The sequence below is a fragment of the Cinclus cinclus genome, chromosome 8 (genome assembly GCF_963662255.1).
Source record: "Cinclus cinclus chromosome 8, bCinCin1.1, whole genome shotgun sequence".
Lineage (NCBI taxonomy): Eukaryota > Metazoa > Chordata > Aves > Passeriformes > Cinclidae > Cinclus > Cinclus cinclus.
Genome location: NC_085053.1, coordinates 8,342,317 through 8,363,438, shown reverse-complemented (window position 1 = coordinate 8,363,438; position 21,122 = coordinate 8,342,317). Strand labels below are relative to the sequence as shown.

The window sequence follows — 21,122 nt, the reverse complement described above, 5'->3', positions numbered from 1 at the left end:
AGGCATGCGGCTGACCATTCCTTAATGATTTTGCTGCTTCTGCAGAGCTCCTAAATCTATACTTATAAAAGAGTCCATGCTGAGCACACACACACACACACACACACACACACACACACAAAAAACCCCCACAATTTCCCAACTTGTGTATACCCTTGCCTGCAAGTTTTATCAGTCATGCACCTCCTGTCCTGAACCCCTCTGCATTGTCAGACTCTGGCAGGTCTCTAATAGCGAGCTCAAACCAAAGCCCATGGCTTGGCCCTGTCCTCCTTTCAGGGCAGCTCTTTGCTGCTCTGCAGGCTGCAGGAGAAAGGGAACTTTGTGCCCCTCTGTTCCAGCAGCCTGAGCCCGATGACCCTCTGTACTTGCTACTACAGACACTGAAATCCTGGGCAGCTGCTTTTATTTGCCACATCATAAGGCTTTGCTACTGCTTCCACCAAACTGTGCTTAAGCCTTTTTGTGGTGGTTGCTTGCTAGGACTCCTTTGTTACATTTTTTTCTCATGCTTTTATGTTTCTGTTTGTTTATCTTCTAGTTGTGGGGTTTTTTTAAAGACACAACTGGAGAAATAAGTGCTATCATTTTGGCCTTTGTGGATTACTGCTACAATAGTGATTTGGACTGCCAGACTTATTTACACTCTGTTGCACTACAAGGCACCTTTCAAGCACAGTTTTCAGGCAATTTCTGTGGAAGTACAATAATCTTAACTTGTCAGTCCTATATAAATGTTTACGTTGTGGCATGGATATGTACAAGGATTTACCTTCCACACAGCACTTCTCAGCCAGCCTTGTTTGTGCTGTATGAGCTGCTCTGAGTGACTCCTCTGCAGAGGGCCCTGGAGAGCACCTTTGGCACTTATTCCACACTCATCATATCCCTCTCCGGAGGGGATGAGGAGGTGACAAAGCACACTGTGCTGACAGCTGGGGGGGTGGCAAGAGGAAGTTGTGAGGATTAGGGATGGGAGGAAAGGAGTAAGTGGCAAAGGTGGTAACAGGGAGTGAAATTGAGCACTTTTCTTCCTTCGCATCTCCTGAGCTGGAGGAAACAGCCAAGAGGTCAAATAACCAGAATCAAAGATGTGTGTGTCACAGGTGTGAAGATGCAGACACAAACTGCAGATGAGAGCACTGAAGACTAAAACTTCATTCTGGTTAAGTCAAATCTAAATATGTGAAGGTTATTGTGTCTTATGAATTTCACTGCTTGCTTTCCTGTGACTTGGCAGTAAGTCCGCTGGTGTCTGAAAACGTAGCTCGTACCTGGATTGCCTTTGCAGAATGGGCATGGGTGAGTTGTAGACTGAGTACCAAACTTTCATTGGAGATGAATTTTACCTGCAAGATTTTTTTCTGCATTAGAATGTTTGAGGGAATTATGTGAGTCAGGTTTTGAGGCATCATGTTATCACATCACATCACAGGAAATATAGAAGGCACATTCTGTTTTAATTGGGTCAAAAATCCCAGGTAGTACTAAAACTGAAATGAAAGCAAAACAATACTTTGGCTGATGAATGCATTTTTCTTGGAAAAAAACAAGTCTATATTCTGCTTAAAGAGCAGTAAAGAAACTATAAAATATAATCACCTCATTGAACAAAACAATTTTCAGAGGGAAAGAAAGGACATGTTTTTGACATGGCATGTTGACATTTCTATCTTAGAACATTGCATTTCTGAAACTTCTCTCCTTATGAAATGTTAATCAGTGGGTAAGGCTCCATATAAGACGATGTAAATTCACACTGAATGCTCTAGTTTAAGACCATTTTTCATAACGTTCCATTTCCTTTTGGGTAGGTGCAGCTAATACTCCCCTATAATTTACTATGTCATTGGTAAAAATGTAGATTAATTTACTAAATCCCAATATTTGAATTTGGAAAAAAACCCAAAGCCTTTGAAATTTGTTTTTCTGACTTGATGTAATTATACTGTGCATTTGTTTCAGGAAGCACTGAATAAATTGTTGGTTATAATTGAAGACTGCCAAGTATAACTAGCATAATACAGTAAAAAAGAACAAAAGAAGAAAAAGCTAGCAAACAGAAGTAATAATAGAACAAGATGGTGACAATAAAAAGCTGTGGAATTATATTAAAGTCAATATGTCGATATGCTCTATTGAATCTCAGACTGACCTCAGTTTTATGTAAAATGCATTGTACAGTTGACATAGAAAGAAAATTACCTTTCTTTAAGGAGAAAAATTAAAAGCTTAAAGAAATAGGAAAATATCTAGTTTGAATATTTTTACTATTTGATTATTTTACTCAGCTTTAAGTGAATAGGATATTCCATTAATCTCAGTGTGCATTGCATCAAAACTAGGAAGAGGGTTCTGGTTTCAGGTAACATATTAATGAGACATATTTAAAATTATGTTTTACACTTGGTCATGTAATACTTAAAAAATGACAGATTGGGATTCACCCACAAAATTTTCTTTCTTCCTTTTTTTTATTTTTCTATCCATCTGCTTTTTTACTTCTTCCCTCTGCTGCGATTTCAGAAAATCAAATCTTTTAATTTCAAAGTAAAAATAAAACTGGGATTAGCCATCTAATCTGTGAGGATACCAAGGCTCTCAGCCATGTTCTACTTGCTATTTTTGAAAAGATGAAATTGTGAAAAATGAGAAGCAAAAGATAACTTACAGAAGAGTAGTAACAGAGCAATCAGAGACTTAGAGATGAAATGTAGAGTTTTAAGTAAATAGTGATTTGAATTTCTGTGGTAGTCAGAAGCTAACTCAAGTTACTTTGCAAAGGACCAAAATCAAGACATGGGCTTATCCTTTCTCATGTTAACAGGAGACCAACGTTTACACAATGTCTTTTACTGGTTTAAGATCTGGACTAATACACCTACCCAAAAAAACCCCAACCAACCAAACCAAAAACCACGCAAAGATGGCATGTTCATTCCCAGGTATTTCTTTATGTGTAAGAAAGGTGTATGGACTGATAAGCTGCCATATCTAAAGTATATCTAAGATTTTTATTCATGTAATTCTTTAGACATAACAAAAATCTACCAGAACAGTTTAAGGCTGTTATTTCTCTGAACACCTGTTTCTATCTTTATCTGGATAATCTCCATGACAATGTCCCTCATCTTGTTTACTGCTTGCTTTGTAAGAGAAAAGTGTTAAATGGGGAGCAAATTGAATCAAAACTTACTAAAATAAAATCTACAGAGAAATAACATCACATGTTAAGTGTTCGGGTGGGAGTGACTCAAGTCCATCACTACCATCCATCTATTTTGGACATAGAGTAGATATTTTCACAAGTGATCAGCATTAAGTTTCTCTTTGGCTTGAGGAAGAAGGAATTTTAAGGGCCATAGCACCAAAACATAGATGCCCATGTGGCATTTAGGTAGTGCTGCAGAGTTAATTTATTAAAGCCTTGATATTTGTTGGCTACCCTAGTGTGCAGTAGTGGAAGTAGAACAAAAGTTGATGGAATAATTAAAGAGAAAAGATAAACATCTCAAAAGTCAGATTTATGAAAGTCATGAAATGATAACTTTAAGAGCAGTTAAGTCCAGAGCCTGAGTTACAATTCCAGATGGTGAGACTGTACAGAAATGTTAATAGCAAAGATCCGTGTAGGGGATTAGAGCAAAGGCCCCATGGGTGGGACACTGTGCCATTTCCTCAATGTTTTCAAGTGAGACAGTGAAACTGTGTAGTTCCACGAAGGGAGGAAGGAAGGAAGGAAGGGAGGGAGGGAGGGAGGAAGGAAGGAAGGAAGGAAGGAAGGAAGGAAGGAAGGAAGGAAGGAAGGAAGGAAGGAAGGAAGGAAGGAAGGAAGGGTGAAATCTGCAAGGAGCTAGAGAAGAGGAATGGTTGAAGAAGGAACTGGAAGGTTTCTTAAAATTTGGATGGAAGGACAGTAAGATGGAGGAGGTGAAATGAGAGGACTGTGGACAGTAAGTTGTGGTCATTGAGAATGGATGAAGTAAAAGGGAAAAGATTTCAGAGGACCAAAGAAAGAGACTGGGGGCAAGAAGGCAAATGGATGGAGGGCTACCAAACTCCTAAAACTACCCCTGACCCTGCAGACTGAATTCAGGGTAGACACAACTTGGGAAAATAACTAAGGGTTTTTTTTTTGTTTTTGGGAGAACAAGTGTCTTACTGGGGTAACAATTAATTGGCAACATTACAACATACAGAAGTTTGGTAAGCAAAAATAAGTAGCTTCAAATAGGTGTGCAGTGATCAGCATTAAAAACATCTAATAGAATGTACTGTTGAATTTTAAGTCAGCAACTTGAGACGTGTTGTTACTCTAAGAAAAGTAATTTCTGTGTGTGAGATGCAAACTGCCTGACCCTGTGTGTGCCTTTCCTATCAGGGAGGGGACAGGGAGATTCCTGGAGTTGCAGGGGAGGAGTCTGTGCTAGAAGATCAACAGCTGATAAGGAAGGAGCACTTGTGATACAGAGAAATACAGTAGGAAAAAATAGCTTGCAATGGGGTACTTTGTGTTTTGATCCTTATGCTCTAATCCGGAGTTAAAGCCAGGTTGACAGAAAGGAGTTACCCCAAAACTCCTGATTTCATCAAATTTGTTTCGAGTCTCCTTTTGACAGGTAGTTGTCACTATTATAAAAGGAAAAAAAGCAACAAAATAACTTTCCTGCTCTTCAGATCTGGTTAATTGGCACAACTCCATAAAACTGAACAGTGCTTGGAATCAAACTCATGGAGCATATCCCATTACTCAGACTTAACCAGTAAAAAAAACCTTTCATAATGGATTTTCTTTGCAGCAGCTCTGTGCTGTATATATCCTACATGTGAATTATTTTTGGCTAGAAGTTAAAAAGAGCTATTTTTACATGAAATAAAAACATTTCAAAATATCCATTTCCTCACCTTTTATGAAAAAAAGTTTTTAAAAAAATCTACTAAATTTATCAAGCATCTTCCTACAGTGGTTTTCTTTCAAACTTCAGCTTCAAAGTGCTCTATTTCTTAATGCATCATTCACCTTTGTTTTATTAACTTTCTCACCTCAGCTCATGGACTTGCAGCAAAAAAGTATATTTGCAGTAAAAAGTCAAGTGTGTGAGAGAAACTACTTAGAGGTTTCTTTTTCCCATAGTAAAGCAGTAGTATTTTCTCCTTTAAGAAAATTTCTAATGACAATTAATACAGATTGTAAATTCATTCTTTTTATTACTGCACCATTACTAGAATGGGGAATTCTTGCTGGATGTTCATGAGTGTGGGAATGAGATAATAATTTCCTTTTTGAATGTTCAAGACGTGAATAATGGATTAAGAAAAAAGTATTATTAATTGATTAAAAAGCATTCATGCTACCTGCTGCTGAGTCTCATCTCTTGCTGTTAGTCTTCCCTTAAAAATCCTTCCCTCAAAAGAATGAGAAAATGAAGATATTTTCCACAGAAATGTTTGATAATGTCATTTCCTCTCTCCATTGCTGTAATATTAAATTGCGGCCGTAGACCTGTATCGGTTTCACAAAACCAGTTTTATGTTACTGAGGCCAGCTGATTGTGAGAAGGAGCATGAAGCTGGCTACAATCAGATTTCAAGATACATTTCTATTTATATCCGTAAAAATATAGACACGTACTATTTAAATTGTAAGGAAGATAACTTTAATTAAGGGCTGATTTTTTTGGCATTTTGATGTTTGAACAGTGAAGTAAAGGAAAAATTTGCCTTGACATAGAAGGTAATTTTTTGTGGTTGAAGATACAAATTTTTACTTTGTGCAACCTGAAAAATTTGATTTGGCCAGTTTTCTGATGCTGTCTTAGTTTTATTTCAATCAAAGCAGCACTTATGGAAAGGAGACACTAAACAGAATTTGAGCACAAGGTACGGTTCTAATCTCTAGGATTGTTTATGCATCCTTAATCCTTTATTTAATAGTTTGTTGTTAACTCAGTTTATGCTATTTCTGCTTCATTAATGCAGATAATTATTTACAGTGATACTGGTATCTATAAACCTATTAGGTATGTTAACATTCAGTTACATAATCACGTGAAAAAGCATCACTAAAGAGTTTAACTCAGATTCACTGATATGAAAGGCAGCTTCTAAGTAAAAAACCTTGTAGAACCTGTGTTCTGTCATGCAGTTTCCCACTGTGAGAAATCATAAAGAATCTGCAAGACAATATTACACAAACACAGTTCTGCAGAGTTCTTGAAAATATTTATTGGTTTGTTCTTATTAAACTGATAAAAATCGTTACCAGAAAATTACCTTATACCTGTCATTTTTAAGTATTCTGCACTTGTTAGAATCATGTTTAAGAAAGTGCAGGACCATATTGCAAAAGTCAGGTTTCATCAGCCCAGTGCATGGCAAAGACCTTCAGTAAGTGTGCTTACTGTGCTTTTGAAACCAAGTTCTGAGTGTTTCAGAACTTGTAAAACTTCAAATAGAGGTGTTGCCCATTACAGTCATCCTTAAAACACATTAATCCTTTTAATGAAAGCTATAAGAAAAAAAAAGCCAATTTCTTTTTTTATTGCAGTAAAATAAGATCTGGTGATAGTGGTTTACTTTAGCAGTTCAGGTGCTTCATTTTTAAGCACCTGTCTGTACCCTACATGATAAGCTTTCAGGTCTGAAAATCTAATGGGATTTCACATATATTGAATTGGCAAATCCCAGTTAAAAACCCCTACATTCTTTTTCTGTTACAAGACTTTCTTTGTAGGAAAATATGAGATATCCTTTTCTAAAATGATGGATTTAAATAAATGTAAGTATTTTTCTTCAGATTGTCTCTGTTTGTACACTTAATACCTTTTCTTGATTCCAGCATCAATAAGCATAAACATTTACAGCTCTTGGCATGCACATAGTGAGAAATCCAGCTCATATTTTCATTTGTGAAGTGATTATTCCTGCCAAATCTGTTTTTTAACATGAAAGAAAGACAATTTGTAGCTTCGAGGGTGCAAGATAATACTGTTACTATTGGAAAGTGTGGCTTTGGGGTTACAATGACAGACATTGTAAATAGTAATGGAAAAAATGCAAGTTAAGTAGCCAGAGAGCAGACAACTTGGTCCCAGTGTTTTACAGCCACCAGCAGTGCTCTGCATTAGTGTCCTTGACAGGAATTAGAGTTTTTCTGCTATGTATTAGATTAAAATGTGCTTCTCAAATTGCATCTTAACTGAATTATAACAATGCAGTGAGTAGTTGGACTTGGGGTACTTCAAGATTATTCTTACAGTTTGAAAGATTTAAAATTATTTCTGTGGCATCACTGTTCTTTGGTTTTAAACTAGTGAAGACCACTACCAATGGTATTGAGCTGTAACACACCACATTGTGTTTCCAGGACAGTAATACAACTTCAGTTGTTTTTGCTACAAGCACATCAGCTATTTGTGCATTTTCAACACAGCTGAGGTAAGAGTCAGTAAAGTATAAGACGTGTTCTTTTAACTTCTTGGAGTGTTCAATGTACTGAAAATTTCTGAAGCTGTTAATTTACTGCAAAAACAAAATCCTTACATTCATCAACCATTTCTCTCCCTGTAACCACCATTAAAGAATAGCATTTTAATCCTTCTGCTTGACTTCCTTCTGGTTAGGGTGGACTGTCTTTTACAGGAAGATAAACATGAAGCACAAATTGTTGAAACTACACTTTCAAATTACACTATAAATACAGAATAAACCCAAATCTATTCTGTAGGCCAAGTGGTCTGCATGTACATGTACTATCACCCTGATCTGCATGGCGAATCATTTTGTCAAAACCAATTGCTTGGAATAAAATTTCAAATATCCTGTGATAGAGTAATCAAGTTTTATGTAAGTGTGTCACAAGAATTTCACTCCCTCACTTGAAACATCCTTAATAACTTGTACTAATTTAGTCCAGAAAAATCTTGTTCAAGCCCTTTGCCACTACTGCTACAAAATGTTCTCAATATTTCAATGGGTGATCAGAATTTTTTTTGTAGGTTCCCAAAAATCTCCTCTTCTAGGCTACACTTCATAGTGGGAAAAGTACAGAAAAGAGCAAATACTTGGGGTAAAATACTAACCATTAAAAGACTGCAATAAACATTCAAGTAGAATGAGTGTTCTCCTTAGAAATAAAAAGCAGTGTTGGAAAGAGTTGTATCTAGAGATTTCTGTCCTTGCCAGGGGGTCCTTCAGCCAGTCATACTTAACTTAGTAAATAGCAATCTTGAAGGAACAAAGTGTAATACTCTCTGGTAGCCAAAGTATGAGGAAAGTGCATTGATTATAGATGTGTGATAATGTATTTCTGCAAACGGAGAAGGCCACTACAGTTTCTACTGAAGTTTAAAAAAGTCAGGGGAAGGAGAAGGAGCCACAGAACTGGCATAAGCAGCAATTATAATCCATTTTGCCATGGAAACTGCTGCACTGTGGAATCCCAGGCTGCTGTGAGCACAGGTTTCTAAGAAAAGCCAAGTAGACAGCTGTTAGAAGGCTATCAGAGCAATTCATGATGCTGGTGATAGCAGGGTGAATAGCTCCTGCATCCTCTTCCCTCGTTATCATTAGATCATGGTCCACTGTTTACATGTTGCTTTTTCACGATAAGTGATTACTGACATTTTTTTTACCAAAACTCTGATAGATTGATTTAGAATGTGTTAAAAAAAAAATCAAACCACCATGCATCTTTTCGATAACATCCCTTACTTTGATAGCTTGTGCCATTTTGTTTACCTCTTGAAATATATCCTTGAAGATTAAGTATGTACACTTAGCATGTGGCAGCTGCCAAATCATGGGAGATGTTTCCCACTAAAGCTGTCACTGCATTAATGACAGTAAGTACCTTGGAAAATAGATTCTTAAAAATAAGGTTGTGTTTGTGCTTCTTCTGAATAGGAAATAGTGTAATTACCCATCCTACAAGGAACACTACAATAAAACACACCAAAGGCAATAGCTAGTTAATTTTAACTGACTTCACTGAGGGAATCATAGAGCCTTATTTTTATTACCCTGTCCTACAAAGTGATATGCCTAAACTTCTGGTAATAAGCAGGCATGAAAAGTCACATTGCCTGTGATTCCACCCATTCTAAGCCCATAAGTGAACAACTATCCAATTCTGTACGTGTACAGAAATATCTGGTATAGACAACTATTTGAGAGACACTACAGATAACTGCATATCATACAAAAATTGTTTCAGCAAAAGGCTTCACATGCAAGAAGGGAAAAACTAAAGTCAGGATTCTGCTAGAAAAATATGACTACATATAAAACCAAGTAGTGGAAGTACAGTTATTTGATGAAAGACTGCTGAGAAGAAATGCTGAAATAAAGTTCAAGCATGCTTATGAACAGAACAAGTACATGCAGCTGTGCAAAACATGATGATCTACAGAGAAAGGGAGATGTAGGGAAGTAACTCACTTGTATGGTGTTACTTTATTCTCTAGCAATAATAGACCTTCTCCAGCTGAGCTCTGACTTCTCAGGAAGACACAGATGTGCTGGAGTAGAGATTCATTGCTGGGGGAGAACTGGCTTAGGGAGGGAGATTCATTATGTTGGGTAGAACAGGGACTTCAGTGAGAATGAAACTAATGCTGCTCTCATCTTCCAGCAAGCACTGGAGCTCCACAACTCTGAACAGCCTGGGTTTTTCTACAGGACTAATGCACAACTTCCTCCCTGGCCAGTCCCTGCAACAGTTCTCTCTTGTAGTCTGTGTAGCTACTGCATGAGTGGTACTCAGGCTGAGCTGAGGGACAGACAGATGAAACATATCCAGGTAGATCTGAGGGAATGGAAGAAAGATGCCCCTGTTGCTTTAATATAATCAGGGGGAGAGTTAGTTTCTGCACACTACTGGGGGGATTGCAACATAAATCTTGCTTTCAGCTCTCACTATTTCATGGTGACAAAAACAAGTTCAGAGAGGGTGATTTTGTTTGGTCCATGAGTGTTTGGTTATAGGTGAGTACAAACAAGTGGACTGAGGCATGAACATTTAACAGAAATGTGAACAAGATAGAAAAAAGAAGGATCATTAAAATGTCACTTTTACAGGAAGGGAGTTCAATTGAGATGGGAAGATTAACCTGGACATCAAGTAGGGAAATCTTCCCTACTAATATGCAAATAGGAGAATGGTCATCCAATTAAAATCCCGAAAGGATAGAGCCTTCTTATTTTGCAGTGTAGACTGTCTGAGTAACAAAAAAAATTATTCTGTATGTAAAGGGGATAAATGAAAGGTCTTCCGCTTCGTGGTGGTGGGGTTGTTTTTGTTTATGTGGTTTGGGATTTTTTAAACTTTCAATATTAGTCATTTAGCCACGTGGGCTTTTGGCTGAACACTCATTCTAAGTCCCTCCAGTTATATATCAAGAATAGATGGTTAGAGAAACAAATTATTTTGAAATACTGATTAATTATTTTTCATATCCAATCCTAATACTTTCTTTTTTTTTATTATTTCAGGGTGCAAGTTGAATTCTATATGAATGAAAATACATTTAAAGAGAGACTAAAGCTCTTCTTCATCAAAAACCAAAGATCAAGTAAGCAGTTGGATTAATTTCTGTTAAGCATATTTGTGATACTTTAAGTAAAATTAAATTCAGTAAAAGGCAACAGTGAAGTTATTAATTTTCTTCTGAGTTTAAATATTTAAGCTTGAAAATAATGTGCTCATGAAGGATCAAACAATTAGTGGCATCATGAATTGTTAAATGAAATAGTGATTTTATTTCTGTGTCGTGATCAAGTTGACTAATTTGCACTGATCTGGCAGCAATGCTCATTGATAAGTCGTGACCTTGGGACTAGGAAAGCAAAGACACTTGAGGTGGTAATGGAAAAAAGCTGCAAAAATACCCAGCTTTTTGAAGTGTTCTATTTTATTATGTATTCCTAAAATTTCAAATTTATCTGCACTGAAAAAAAGAAATTGGAAAGGAGACTATTGGAGATGTGGCACTTCAGAAATGTAGTCCTTGTCATTAGCCTATAGTCTAACTTTACTTAAAATCTTAACAGAGTAGTCTAACCTAAATATATCTTCATTGACATCTGTGCTTACTGTCATTGGCCATCATGGAAGAGAATAATGTGTAGGAACTAGGATATTAATCTTTTTATATATATCTATGCAGCTGGTCCAGGTGGGTGGAAACATGGGATATTATCCAATCTTGGTTAGGACAGTGAAGTTCAGAGATCAAAAGAGCAGTAACTGACCTTAATTTTCTTCTGTGTCACAGGACTGAAGTTCCTTCTCTTTGCCTTTCATATGTAAAGAACTAAAATTACAATGACTTTATGCATAAAGCTTTTAGATTACAAAGAATATGTTTTCTCCGTTGTACAGTTGAAATTGTTTAATGGTTTTGTGTCTGGAAAAAAGACAGAAAAAATAAAAGAAATTTTTTGATGTCCCAGTCTAAAAATACCCCGACAAATAAAATTAGGGGAGACTAGATGAAGCTTTTAAAAATAAGACATACAAAAAAAAAATCTATCTGTAAGGGGTAGCAATAAATGAATACTAGCTTTACATCACAGACCTTGATAATTTTATTGGCTAAGCTTCTTTTACTTTCCAAGTGCGGGAAGAAAGATACTCCTCTAAAAGGAAAGGGAAAAGAAAAAAGCATTGGACTGTGAATAACTGACATTTTCAATATGGGCTTTGGAATTAATTCCTGGTTTTTAGCTAGAGAAACAGGTTTAACAAAGCTTCTGGAGGTTCATCCATAGGGAATGCATTAGTTATTACACTTACCTAGACACACATGGGAAATTCATCTTAATTCAGGTGCTGAAATAGCCTAGGAATGTTGTGGATAGCCATCAAAGCACTGAATGAAACAAGAAAAATCCCCAAGCCAAAGTAGTCAGTATTAGTAAGCTGAAACACTCCTTCTGCTTGTGGAGATCTTGGTTCATGTTCAAGTACTCAGAACCAGAATCTTCTCAAAGGAGGTCTCCAAAAAGCTGCTGTGACACAGTAACCTGCCACTCAGTCCCATGTACTCATTCAAACTCCATTGAAACAGGAGGAGTCTCTTGCCCAGAGGTACCAGGGAGCTGATAAACAAAGATAATAGATTTTAGCCAGTGTTCAGTGAGAGCACTGAAAACCTTCCTTCACATATTAAAGATGGTCTTGCTGTCATTGAGAAAAAAAATTGTCAATAGGATATCAGCAAATTTTTTGGATAGTGTGACAAATCAAACCTGTTCACCAAACTGTTTTTGATAATATCACATGGTTTTGCCAATCAGAGCAGTCAGGTCTATTCTACAGAATACTATCCTGATCTAAATCACATATGGGCCAGTATTTTGAAATACCAACTGTTTTATTAATTATTATCTTTGTTTAAACTGATGAAACAAACCTTCATCTGTCTCATGCCAATCTAGTTTCCACTCAATCTTTCTGCAAGCCCATGTCTAATCAAATTCAAACAATGTATAAAAAAGTATCTTACAAAGGTGTCACTCAGCACTCTCCCAAAGAAAAGGAAAAAGAGAAAATTATATGGTCGTACAAGCATGACTTGCTTGTACTTGCCAGGACCACACTGCATTATCACAGCCAATGTTAAGTCTCGAAGGGGAAAAAACCAAGGGAAGTTTCAAGTCAATGAAGAGGGAATGAAGGATAACTATCACTAGGATATGAATTATTAAGAGTATATTTTGGTCCATCTCCTAAAGCCAGCTGCCACTGAAATGATTTTGCTGAAAATCAACGATATATTGTGATTTATGGGAAAGGAATAAGGGGAGGTGATTCTAAAATGCTCATCTGGTATAGTATCTATCACTCTGTTTAGACCATCTCTAAATTTGACATTTAATCTACAAAAATGCTTGCAAGGAGAGCATCAAGAATTTATAATAAAAGTGAAAGTCACAGTCAGAAGTGGTAAAATATAATGTATCACTCTATACTTAAAAATGCCTGCAAAAATAGCAAATACTTGTTTAAATTGAGAAGGAAATGTTAAGATTTGACAGTTATATTTAGTTCACAAAACAAATAGATTTTAAAATGTTTTTATCAATCCTTCTTTTAAGTAAGACAAGAGTGTGTAACAACTTTGTTACATAGACACAGTCAAATTGCATTCCCATTAAACAATACATAACTACATAACAGGTGGAGAGGAAAGTTTCAAGCACCACTCATATTCAAAACATAGAGATATTCTGTGCCAATGACCCTGCTACTTAAGCAATCTGGCTCTGAATGGAGAAAAAGAAATTAAGTCAAGCAGACTGTGTTGATCCATTGACAGAATGTGAAATACAGAACAAAAATAGACAGGAAGCAAACAAATATGAAATGCTTCGTTTGAACCAGAATAATAATTAAAAACCTGTTTTAAATGCCTTCTGTAGTGTTTGTGCCCTTCCTTCCCACATTTGAAATCCTACATCTCCATGATAGTGGGACACATGCATTGCTTCCAACTCACATGTGAATCCCCAGATAGGAGGCTGCAGAATCTTTCTACCAGAGAAAAAATGCATTTGTTAGGCCTCCACTAATTATCCAAAGTGTAGCAAGGTGGTTGCATATGTTACTAATGGCTGAGGCACGCAGAGCAAGGAGAGGTGACCCAGGATAGACTTGAAGCCTGTTCTTCCATATTTATATTTTAATAATTGACCCAATCACCTATGCTACAGAACCTGTCATTTGCTTTGCTTTATAAACAACCCCAGCCATGAAATGCAATCGCTAGAGATGCTGACTGGAACCCTTAGATGAAAGCATGTCTGGTTTGAAAATCCTGCCTTCCATTCTGTGGGAAGCAGCCATTCCTATGGGGATATCCAGAGCCTGAGTTCTAGATCTATCAGAACTACGATTTGAGAGTTAAGGGTTTAGGGCAGCAGGCTGGAGCATCAGTCTGCTGTATTGATATAGCTTTTAATCAGAAAAGAACAGTTTTCTTTTGGCATTTAAACCAATATATAATTTCAAAGGATGATTAAAAACCAGGCCATTATCAATGCAGAAAACAAGTGTTTCACACCAAGAATAACATTTACAGAGCTAAAAAGCAGGAGAAAAGCAACAGACTTCTGTACTTGCCTGAGAAAGTTAGACAACACAAAATTGGTAGGCTTTATATTTTGTTTTGTTTGTTTAGGATTAGGGGTTTTTTTGTACATTATCTACTTTTCTAGTTGTAATAGCCTGGTTGTTAGGGCAACCATTCATATTCCAGCAGACTTCTTCAAAAGGCTTAGGACAAACAAACAATTCATGTTTTCTTCAGCAACACTTCAAAAAAGCTAGAAATGAGGATCATAGCACTGACCAAGTCAAATAATAGGACTTTCCTTTCCTTTCCTTTCCTTTCCTTTCCTTTCCTTTCCTTTCCTTTCCTTTCCTTTCCTTTCCTTTCCTTTCCTTTCCTTTCCTTTCCTTTCCTTTCCTTTCCTTTCCTTTCCTTTCCTTTCCTTTCCTTTCCTTTCCTTTCCTTTCCTTTCCTTTCCTTTCCTTTCCTTTCCTTTCCTTTCCTTTCCTTTCCTTTCCTTTCCTTTCCTTTCCTTTCCTTTCTTCCTCTAGGAATAAATAGTCTGTGTCTAATTACTCTTGATAGGGGAGCAGGAATCCTTCGGTTAATATTCTCAAACCCAATTGCCATTAGCAGCTGTGGGACTTCTCACAGACAACAGCATTTTAACCCTTAGTTCACAGAAAAAAGGCACAGAAAAAAAGTGTTGTAAAAGTCCATCTAGTTCTTATGTGATGACTGAAACTTCACAGTTAAAAGTAATAAGCAGTTTTGTGTAATAAAGATTTCTCTCAGAAATTACGTGGTAAAATATTTAAGAATCCCTTTTCTATTTTTCTGTATTTGTAGTAGATGGAGTTTTAATGGGAAAAGAACTGGTAGACATAAGAACTGATTTATCAGTTTTATCTATAAGGTGCTGATTTTGAACTTAGGACTGAGTAAAGTTACAAAAAAAAGTAGTAGTATCATAAAATGATTGTGATTCTCTCCTTAGAAGGAAATGTATGCACAGAGCTTTGGGTATGCATTATTTGGGTAGTTCTTAAACCACAGAAGTAATTACATTGAGTTTAGCAGGCCTGCTGAAGTATTTGTGACACAGCAATAAAGCACAGTGTCCTTGCTGTGACTGGGGCAAGGGAAGTCACATCTGGGTAAAACTCAGAGTATTCTGCTTTGAATAGAAGGGCTTAGCCACGCAGAACTGGACTCTCAGTTTGCAAGACTAAAAATAATTTATTGCTCAAGTGACCTCCAGTCACTTAACGTTAGTCAGCTAATAGTTTTAACTTAGATAGTAAATGAATGCTTACATCTAAGAGTCAGATGCAAATATTCACACTAGCAAGAAAGTCTGCTGAATTCAATAGCAGTACTAAAAATACACAACTTAATCTTCTAATGACTGCAAAATTACATAAAAACACGAAGAAGTTCCTCTTCAGTAGATAATGGCTCTGATTGGCAGTGAACTGCCCATGTGATAGAAGTAAGAGTCCATGTGGATACCTTTGAAGGAATCCTGTCTTTGTGCATTAAACCTGTGTTTCTGGGAAATAATGTAATATTTTGTGATAGTATTTGTGGCATATCTATTCAGCTAGAACATCTCAATATTTATATGGTCTGTAGAACAAATTGTTGATTCAGTTCAGTTGTGCATTCAGCATGACTTTTAGATGTCCTGATTCTTGAATGTATAGTTATTCAACTTCAGCATTAAATAACTCCAGTTTAATATTTTATTAGTTGGAATAGAGTTAATATATTCTGTATGTGAAGCTACTGCATGAAGACTTTTTTAGATATTAATATTTAAATGCTTGCCACTGCATATCCTCTGCCTGTGGTTGAAAGTATGTCTTTTTATGTTGCCTGTATCTCAAAAAGCGTTGTGTAGTTCTGGTTCCCCTCCCAAGAAAGAGAACTTTTCAAACTACTAAAGACCCAAATAATGGCATCAGTAAAGATTAACAGCATAGAATAGTTTTCAAACAAGTGACTGCATTGTTCTTTACATTAAAACAGGCTGAGTCCTAACCCAGACTGGTTATATAGACATTTGCTATTTACTATATCAAATCTTTCTAGTTCCTTTTAGTTTTACCTTGAAGGCTGGTGAAACTTTTAAACCCCCTGTATAATATTAAATCTTATATATATATATAAAAGAAATAGATATTAAATAATATATAATTATCTAATTAAGCTACATAATTATACATAATGATATAACAATATCATATAGAGATATGCAATATAATATAATATAATGTAATATAATATATAATTAATATATTTAATAAATAAATATTATATACAATATTTAACTTTTCTTTTCTTTTCTTTTCTTTTCTTTTCTTTTCTTTTCTTTTCTTTTCTTTTCTTTTCTTTTCTTTTCTTTTCTTTTCTTTTCTTTTCTTTTCTTCTTTCTAGGTTTGAGAATACGATTATTCAATTTCTCTCTCAAGCTACTAAGCTGTTTCCTATACATAGTTCGTGTGCTCCTGGATGATCCTACACAAGGACTTGGATGGTATGTTTGGGGTTTTCTTCCTCATTTCTTCTCTCAAATCATTATCTAAGTTATAAGAAATAAATTAATGACTACATGAAGGATTTATGTCTTCCAGATATTTTGAAAGAATTACAAAGCTGGTCTTACATTGTGAATGGAAATAAGAACTAAAGTAACAATATTATTTTTCCCTTTACCACTAAAACAGTCCTGACTCTTTCCTTAGATACAGTGCATCAGACATAATTGTGCAAACATGTATTTTAGATGTATTATTATATAACATTTCTACGTAAAATTGCAAATGCCTGATTGCCAGTTTATGCAACAATTCCTTTTGGATTTTGCCTAAATTACTTTAAACCTCAGATCCCGAAATGGACAGACAAATACATGAAACTGAGTTTTCATGCAGATGATATTGATCATTTTCTAGCCTTCTGCTTTCTCTAAATGCTTCAGAAGAGTGAGACCAAAAGTATATTCTATACTCACAATGATTTATGGATATAATGCATGATTTAGCAGACTCTGAATTGCCAGTATGGTATTCTATATGACCCTCTTTTTTAATGTTACACAATTAATCACCAAATGTAGAAGAAATTAGAATTTATTTAATCCTGTACTTCTGTTGTATTTGTATGCTGGGAATATTGAATCTCCTCAATTTTTAATGCTAATAAGCATCACATTTTATTAACGTATTTCCTTTCACTTGATTTGATTCATTGTCCTTAAATGCTGAAAGAAACAAAGCACATCAGAAAATACTAAGCTAAGGATGATAGAACCAGCAGTCTTTACACAATGTTAGGCAAGGGACAGAGTTTGATTTCTAATTTTAATATTTGGATATCAGTTAAATTTAGTAAGGGTAACACAAAAAACAGCTAGTGCACAGGGGAAATTCTCTACAAGAACAAAATCCAAAGCAAAGAGAGGTAAAGAGTGCTTGTTTTATTCAGCAGTGCATAAGAGAAGGATATATGAATAGGAAGTACAGAGGATGCATTTGAGATTTTTTTTGGTCAAAATTTATCATGAGAATTTGTAAGATCTGAAAAAGGGCCGTGAAGAAATTTCCCTGAAAAACAAGACCCATAAGAAACTACTTTTGACTCTGCATATACCTTAGAATGTCTCTTCATTAGGAGGAAAGTTTTCACAAAGTTATCACAAAAAGTTGTGTAGAAAAGGAAATCCATCCTTAGAAATGTACTCATGTTACCAACTCAGGGACTTAATATTTTCCATTGAATCATGTTTTCTGGCATGCTGCAATTCTTTCCTTGTGAGACCTCTGGTGAGCCCAAATGAGTATATTGTACTACTGGGTTCTGTCTGGGTGTGCAGGTTAAAATATCAGACCTCGTGCCAAATATACTTTGTATATGCAAGATACATATTCATATACATCTGCAGACTGCTGAATGCCTCACACCTTTCCTGGCATGTCCTTCAATCCAAGTGTTTTACAGTTCACCAGAGAGTGTATTTATATTTTCTATACGTGTTATTCCCTTACATGGTGTTGTGGTACATCTAAGAGTGTAGTTGGTGTGTTCTGTCTCTGAATAACATTTGTCTGCCTGAGAAGATACAGGTAAGTCCTTCTGCCTGCCCACTAAGTCCCTAATCTTAGAAGCTGTGCCAGACAAACAAATGGCACCTCATTAATTCTCTAGAGATACTGATCCTGCTTGAATGCTTTCTTAAAGATGTGATGATATGAAAGAAAAAGTAATTTCTAGGTACTGTATCCCAGCCTGATGAAAGAAACTACTCAGCGTGCTGAGAGCATGGCCACAGAAGGTGTTTTCACCTGGTTGGTTTTAAAGTGGCAAATCTGGGAAGAATTCTTTTCATCAGATTTATTTCCTGTTTTTCAGAAATGTCTGCACAAGTTGGTGTTTTTCATTTACTCCTTCAGGCACAGTGTGTGTACAGGAAAGATACTAAGACATAAAGTATCCTTAAAAATGGGTACAATTTAACACTGTCCCACTCATAGTTGGTACAAATACAGTTGTAGATCTGTGGGCTGCAGATCCCTTTATTTTCTGCTGACCTTGCTTGCCAGGGAAGAGCAAGAATATTTGTCATCATTAACAGATTAAATAGTCCCACAACCTTATATGACCATTTAAAAGGAAGATTTGTGCCAGCAATTAAAGGCAAGATAACATCATGTGTATAATGGCCAATATTTTTACTTGGGTATCACCAGTTTTGTACTTGCAACACTGCTGCATGCATCTCCAGCACTCCTCACATCCTCAAAAGAGGGTATCAAGTGTACTTTGCTGCAGTCTTTCCTGTTGAGAATGTGCTCTTTGTATCAGTCTCTCCATGGGTTAGGATTTCTGGGGTCTCTTGATCTTCAGTATATATTGTGTACTTTGTTCAGTTTTACAAAGTATCGTTTCAGTTGTCTTGTTTTTAAATTTGAAAAGAAGTCTTTAAAAAATGTAACCTGGAATGGGTCATAGTCCTTTCTCTACAGATATGGAGCATGTACAGCTGTATGTTCTGAAAGTTACTTTACTTTAAAAAATGTATCAATTACCTTAGGTTCAAACTGTTGTGTGCATTTCGTAGACTGCTTCATGATGTAATTAATATTCCTTTCCTCCCATATGTTTTTATGTCTGTGTTCCCACACACGTTTGCTAATGGAAATGGACTTTGCATGGATGATACGGCAACTATCAGTCAGGAATTTAACCGGAGTTGTTCTAATCAAAACTACACACCTGGAACAATTGATTGGTGAGTTCCTAAGTTAAAACATCAAACCAAAAGTCCACAGAATAGTGGGAAGGTATCAGGAAGACAAATCCATTTCCATCTGGAATGGTGGCATTTTAACATGTAGTAGGGATGCTTCTATAAATCTTCAGCAGTTACTTCAATTTCTGAATGTCCAAACCACATTTAATATTTTAATTCTTTCTCTTGATTGCAAATTGAACTGCTGGACAGGATGCTGGGGTGAGATCTGATACCTTGCAGAAATGAAAAAGGATGCCCTTAATTTAACGAAACAATTCTGAGTAGCAGTAAATGATTAACAGGAAATTATTGTGCCACCAAGAGTGTCCCATTCCTGTGGAGCTGTATCAAGTGCCTGTTAGCACTGATAGGATTCTTCCAAGATATGACAGCCTAAGAGTTAGATACCATTTATATCATTATACAGATAGCAAAATGTTCACACAAAAGGATTGTCACTTTCCCACAGGAGCCTAATGATTTGCTGTGGATTAGAAATACAAGACATGTCAATACTCAGTAGATAACTACCGAGTATTAGTTTTTATTGCTGAGAATTTATTTTTTCAGTAAGTCTGCTCTAATTTCCATTCACATGTACAACTTTTTTTTGTTTGTTTGTCTGTTTGTTTGAAACACCAGATTATGATTAATTTTGTGCTTATTTCCTTACTGTATCGAACAGGTCTCCCATAATTTGGGTGAATCGAAGTTTACCTTTATGGGGATTACAGGTAATATGTAAATGACCAAATAAGTTATTTCCATGTAACAACTGCAGATGATACTGATTTGCAGAAATGTAGCAGTGTGAAAGAGTACTTAGAAATGTTGATGTCAGCAAGGAAATGTTGAACACCAAGTACACCAAAAGCGTAAAGATCAGCTGATCTCTACTGATTGTCTCTGTGAAATGTGGTTTTTTGCTAAGAAAATACTTACTACTTAAGCTTCCAGACTGGTTATACCATTATGTTCTCTCACCATGATTAGTGCAATGCCAATGCAATGATTGTACCTCTACCTAATACACAAATTTCTAAGGGAAGAAGCTCTTGAAAATACCTTTAGAATATGCACAGTTTGAATAATTTTTGGCCTAGCTTTCAGATTACTTTATTAAATTTGACTTAAAAATACTGAGATATTTATTTGTCCATGGATATGGACCTTTTCTACTATGTCTATTTGATGGGGGTAGGGATTTATTTGAAAATATAGCCCGAGTTTATCTAGAACTATTAATTATTTGTAGAAGCTGATATATTTTGATTGTCTATTTTAATAATTTTGTGTATTTTAATTATTTCCTGATTCATAGCATCTTTTTTACTTCTAGATAAAGACACTGTATACCCTTCAGAGTTTTCAGCTGTAGGGAGCATTAATTTAAAATTTTAAATCCTGAGGCTTTCCCTCAGGCTCCAGCCTGATAGAATCCATCTTGATGCAATATTCCCGCGATATGCATTTAAAAATAAATACTTTCTATGCAAAGAACTTAAGTAAATTCTTAATATTTATAAAGATTAAAGTATTCTACTCTTTTGATATTTGACTATTTAAATATTTTAAACTATTTAATACATGCTCTAACTACATATAATCTAATTGGTGGCTGGTAAATCAAGCTCAGCTGCATTTAAATCTTAAAATCAATAATTATTCATCCATATATTTTTTTTCTGCTTTCAACTTTCTGCATTATACACAGTAAGAGAAACATTTGCTTTTCCACACATTCATAACATCTTCACAAGAATGTAGAGAGCTGA

General features: G+C 35.7%; 1 protein-coding gene across 4 annotated transcripts in view; it reads left to right on the top strand.

The window, feature by feature from the left end:
* KCNT2 (potassium sodium-activated channel subfamily T member 2) overlaps positions 1-21,122 on the top strand; it is a 114,483-nt gene that overhangs the window by 17,441 nt on the left and 75,920 nt on the right. For 3 of the 4 annotated variants that reach the window (XM_062497195.1, XM_062497194.1, XM_062497193.1), the window contains exons 2-4: positions 10,492-10,571; positions 16,491-16,590; positions 20,033-20,081. In XM_062497195.1, the coding sequence (XP_062353179.1) occupies positions 10,492-10,571; positions 16,491-16,590; positions 20,033-20,081 (229 nt within the window). Of the gene's footprint in view, positions 1-10,491; positions 10,572-16,490; positions 16,591-19,287; positions 19,345-20,032; positions 20,082-21,122 lie in introns of all 4 variants that reach the window. The other variant, XM_062497192.1, reaches the window with a different exon arrangement.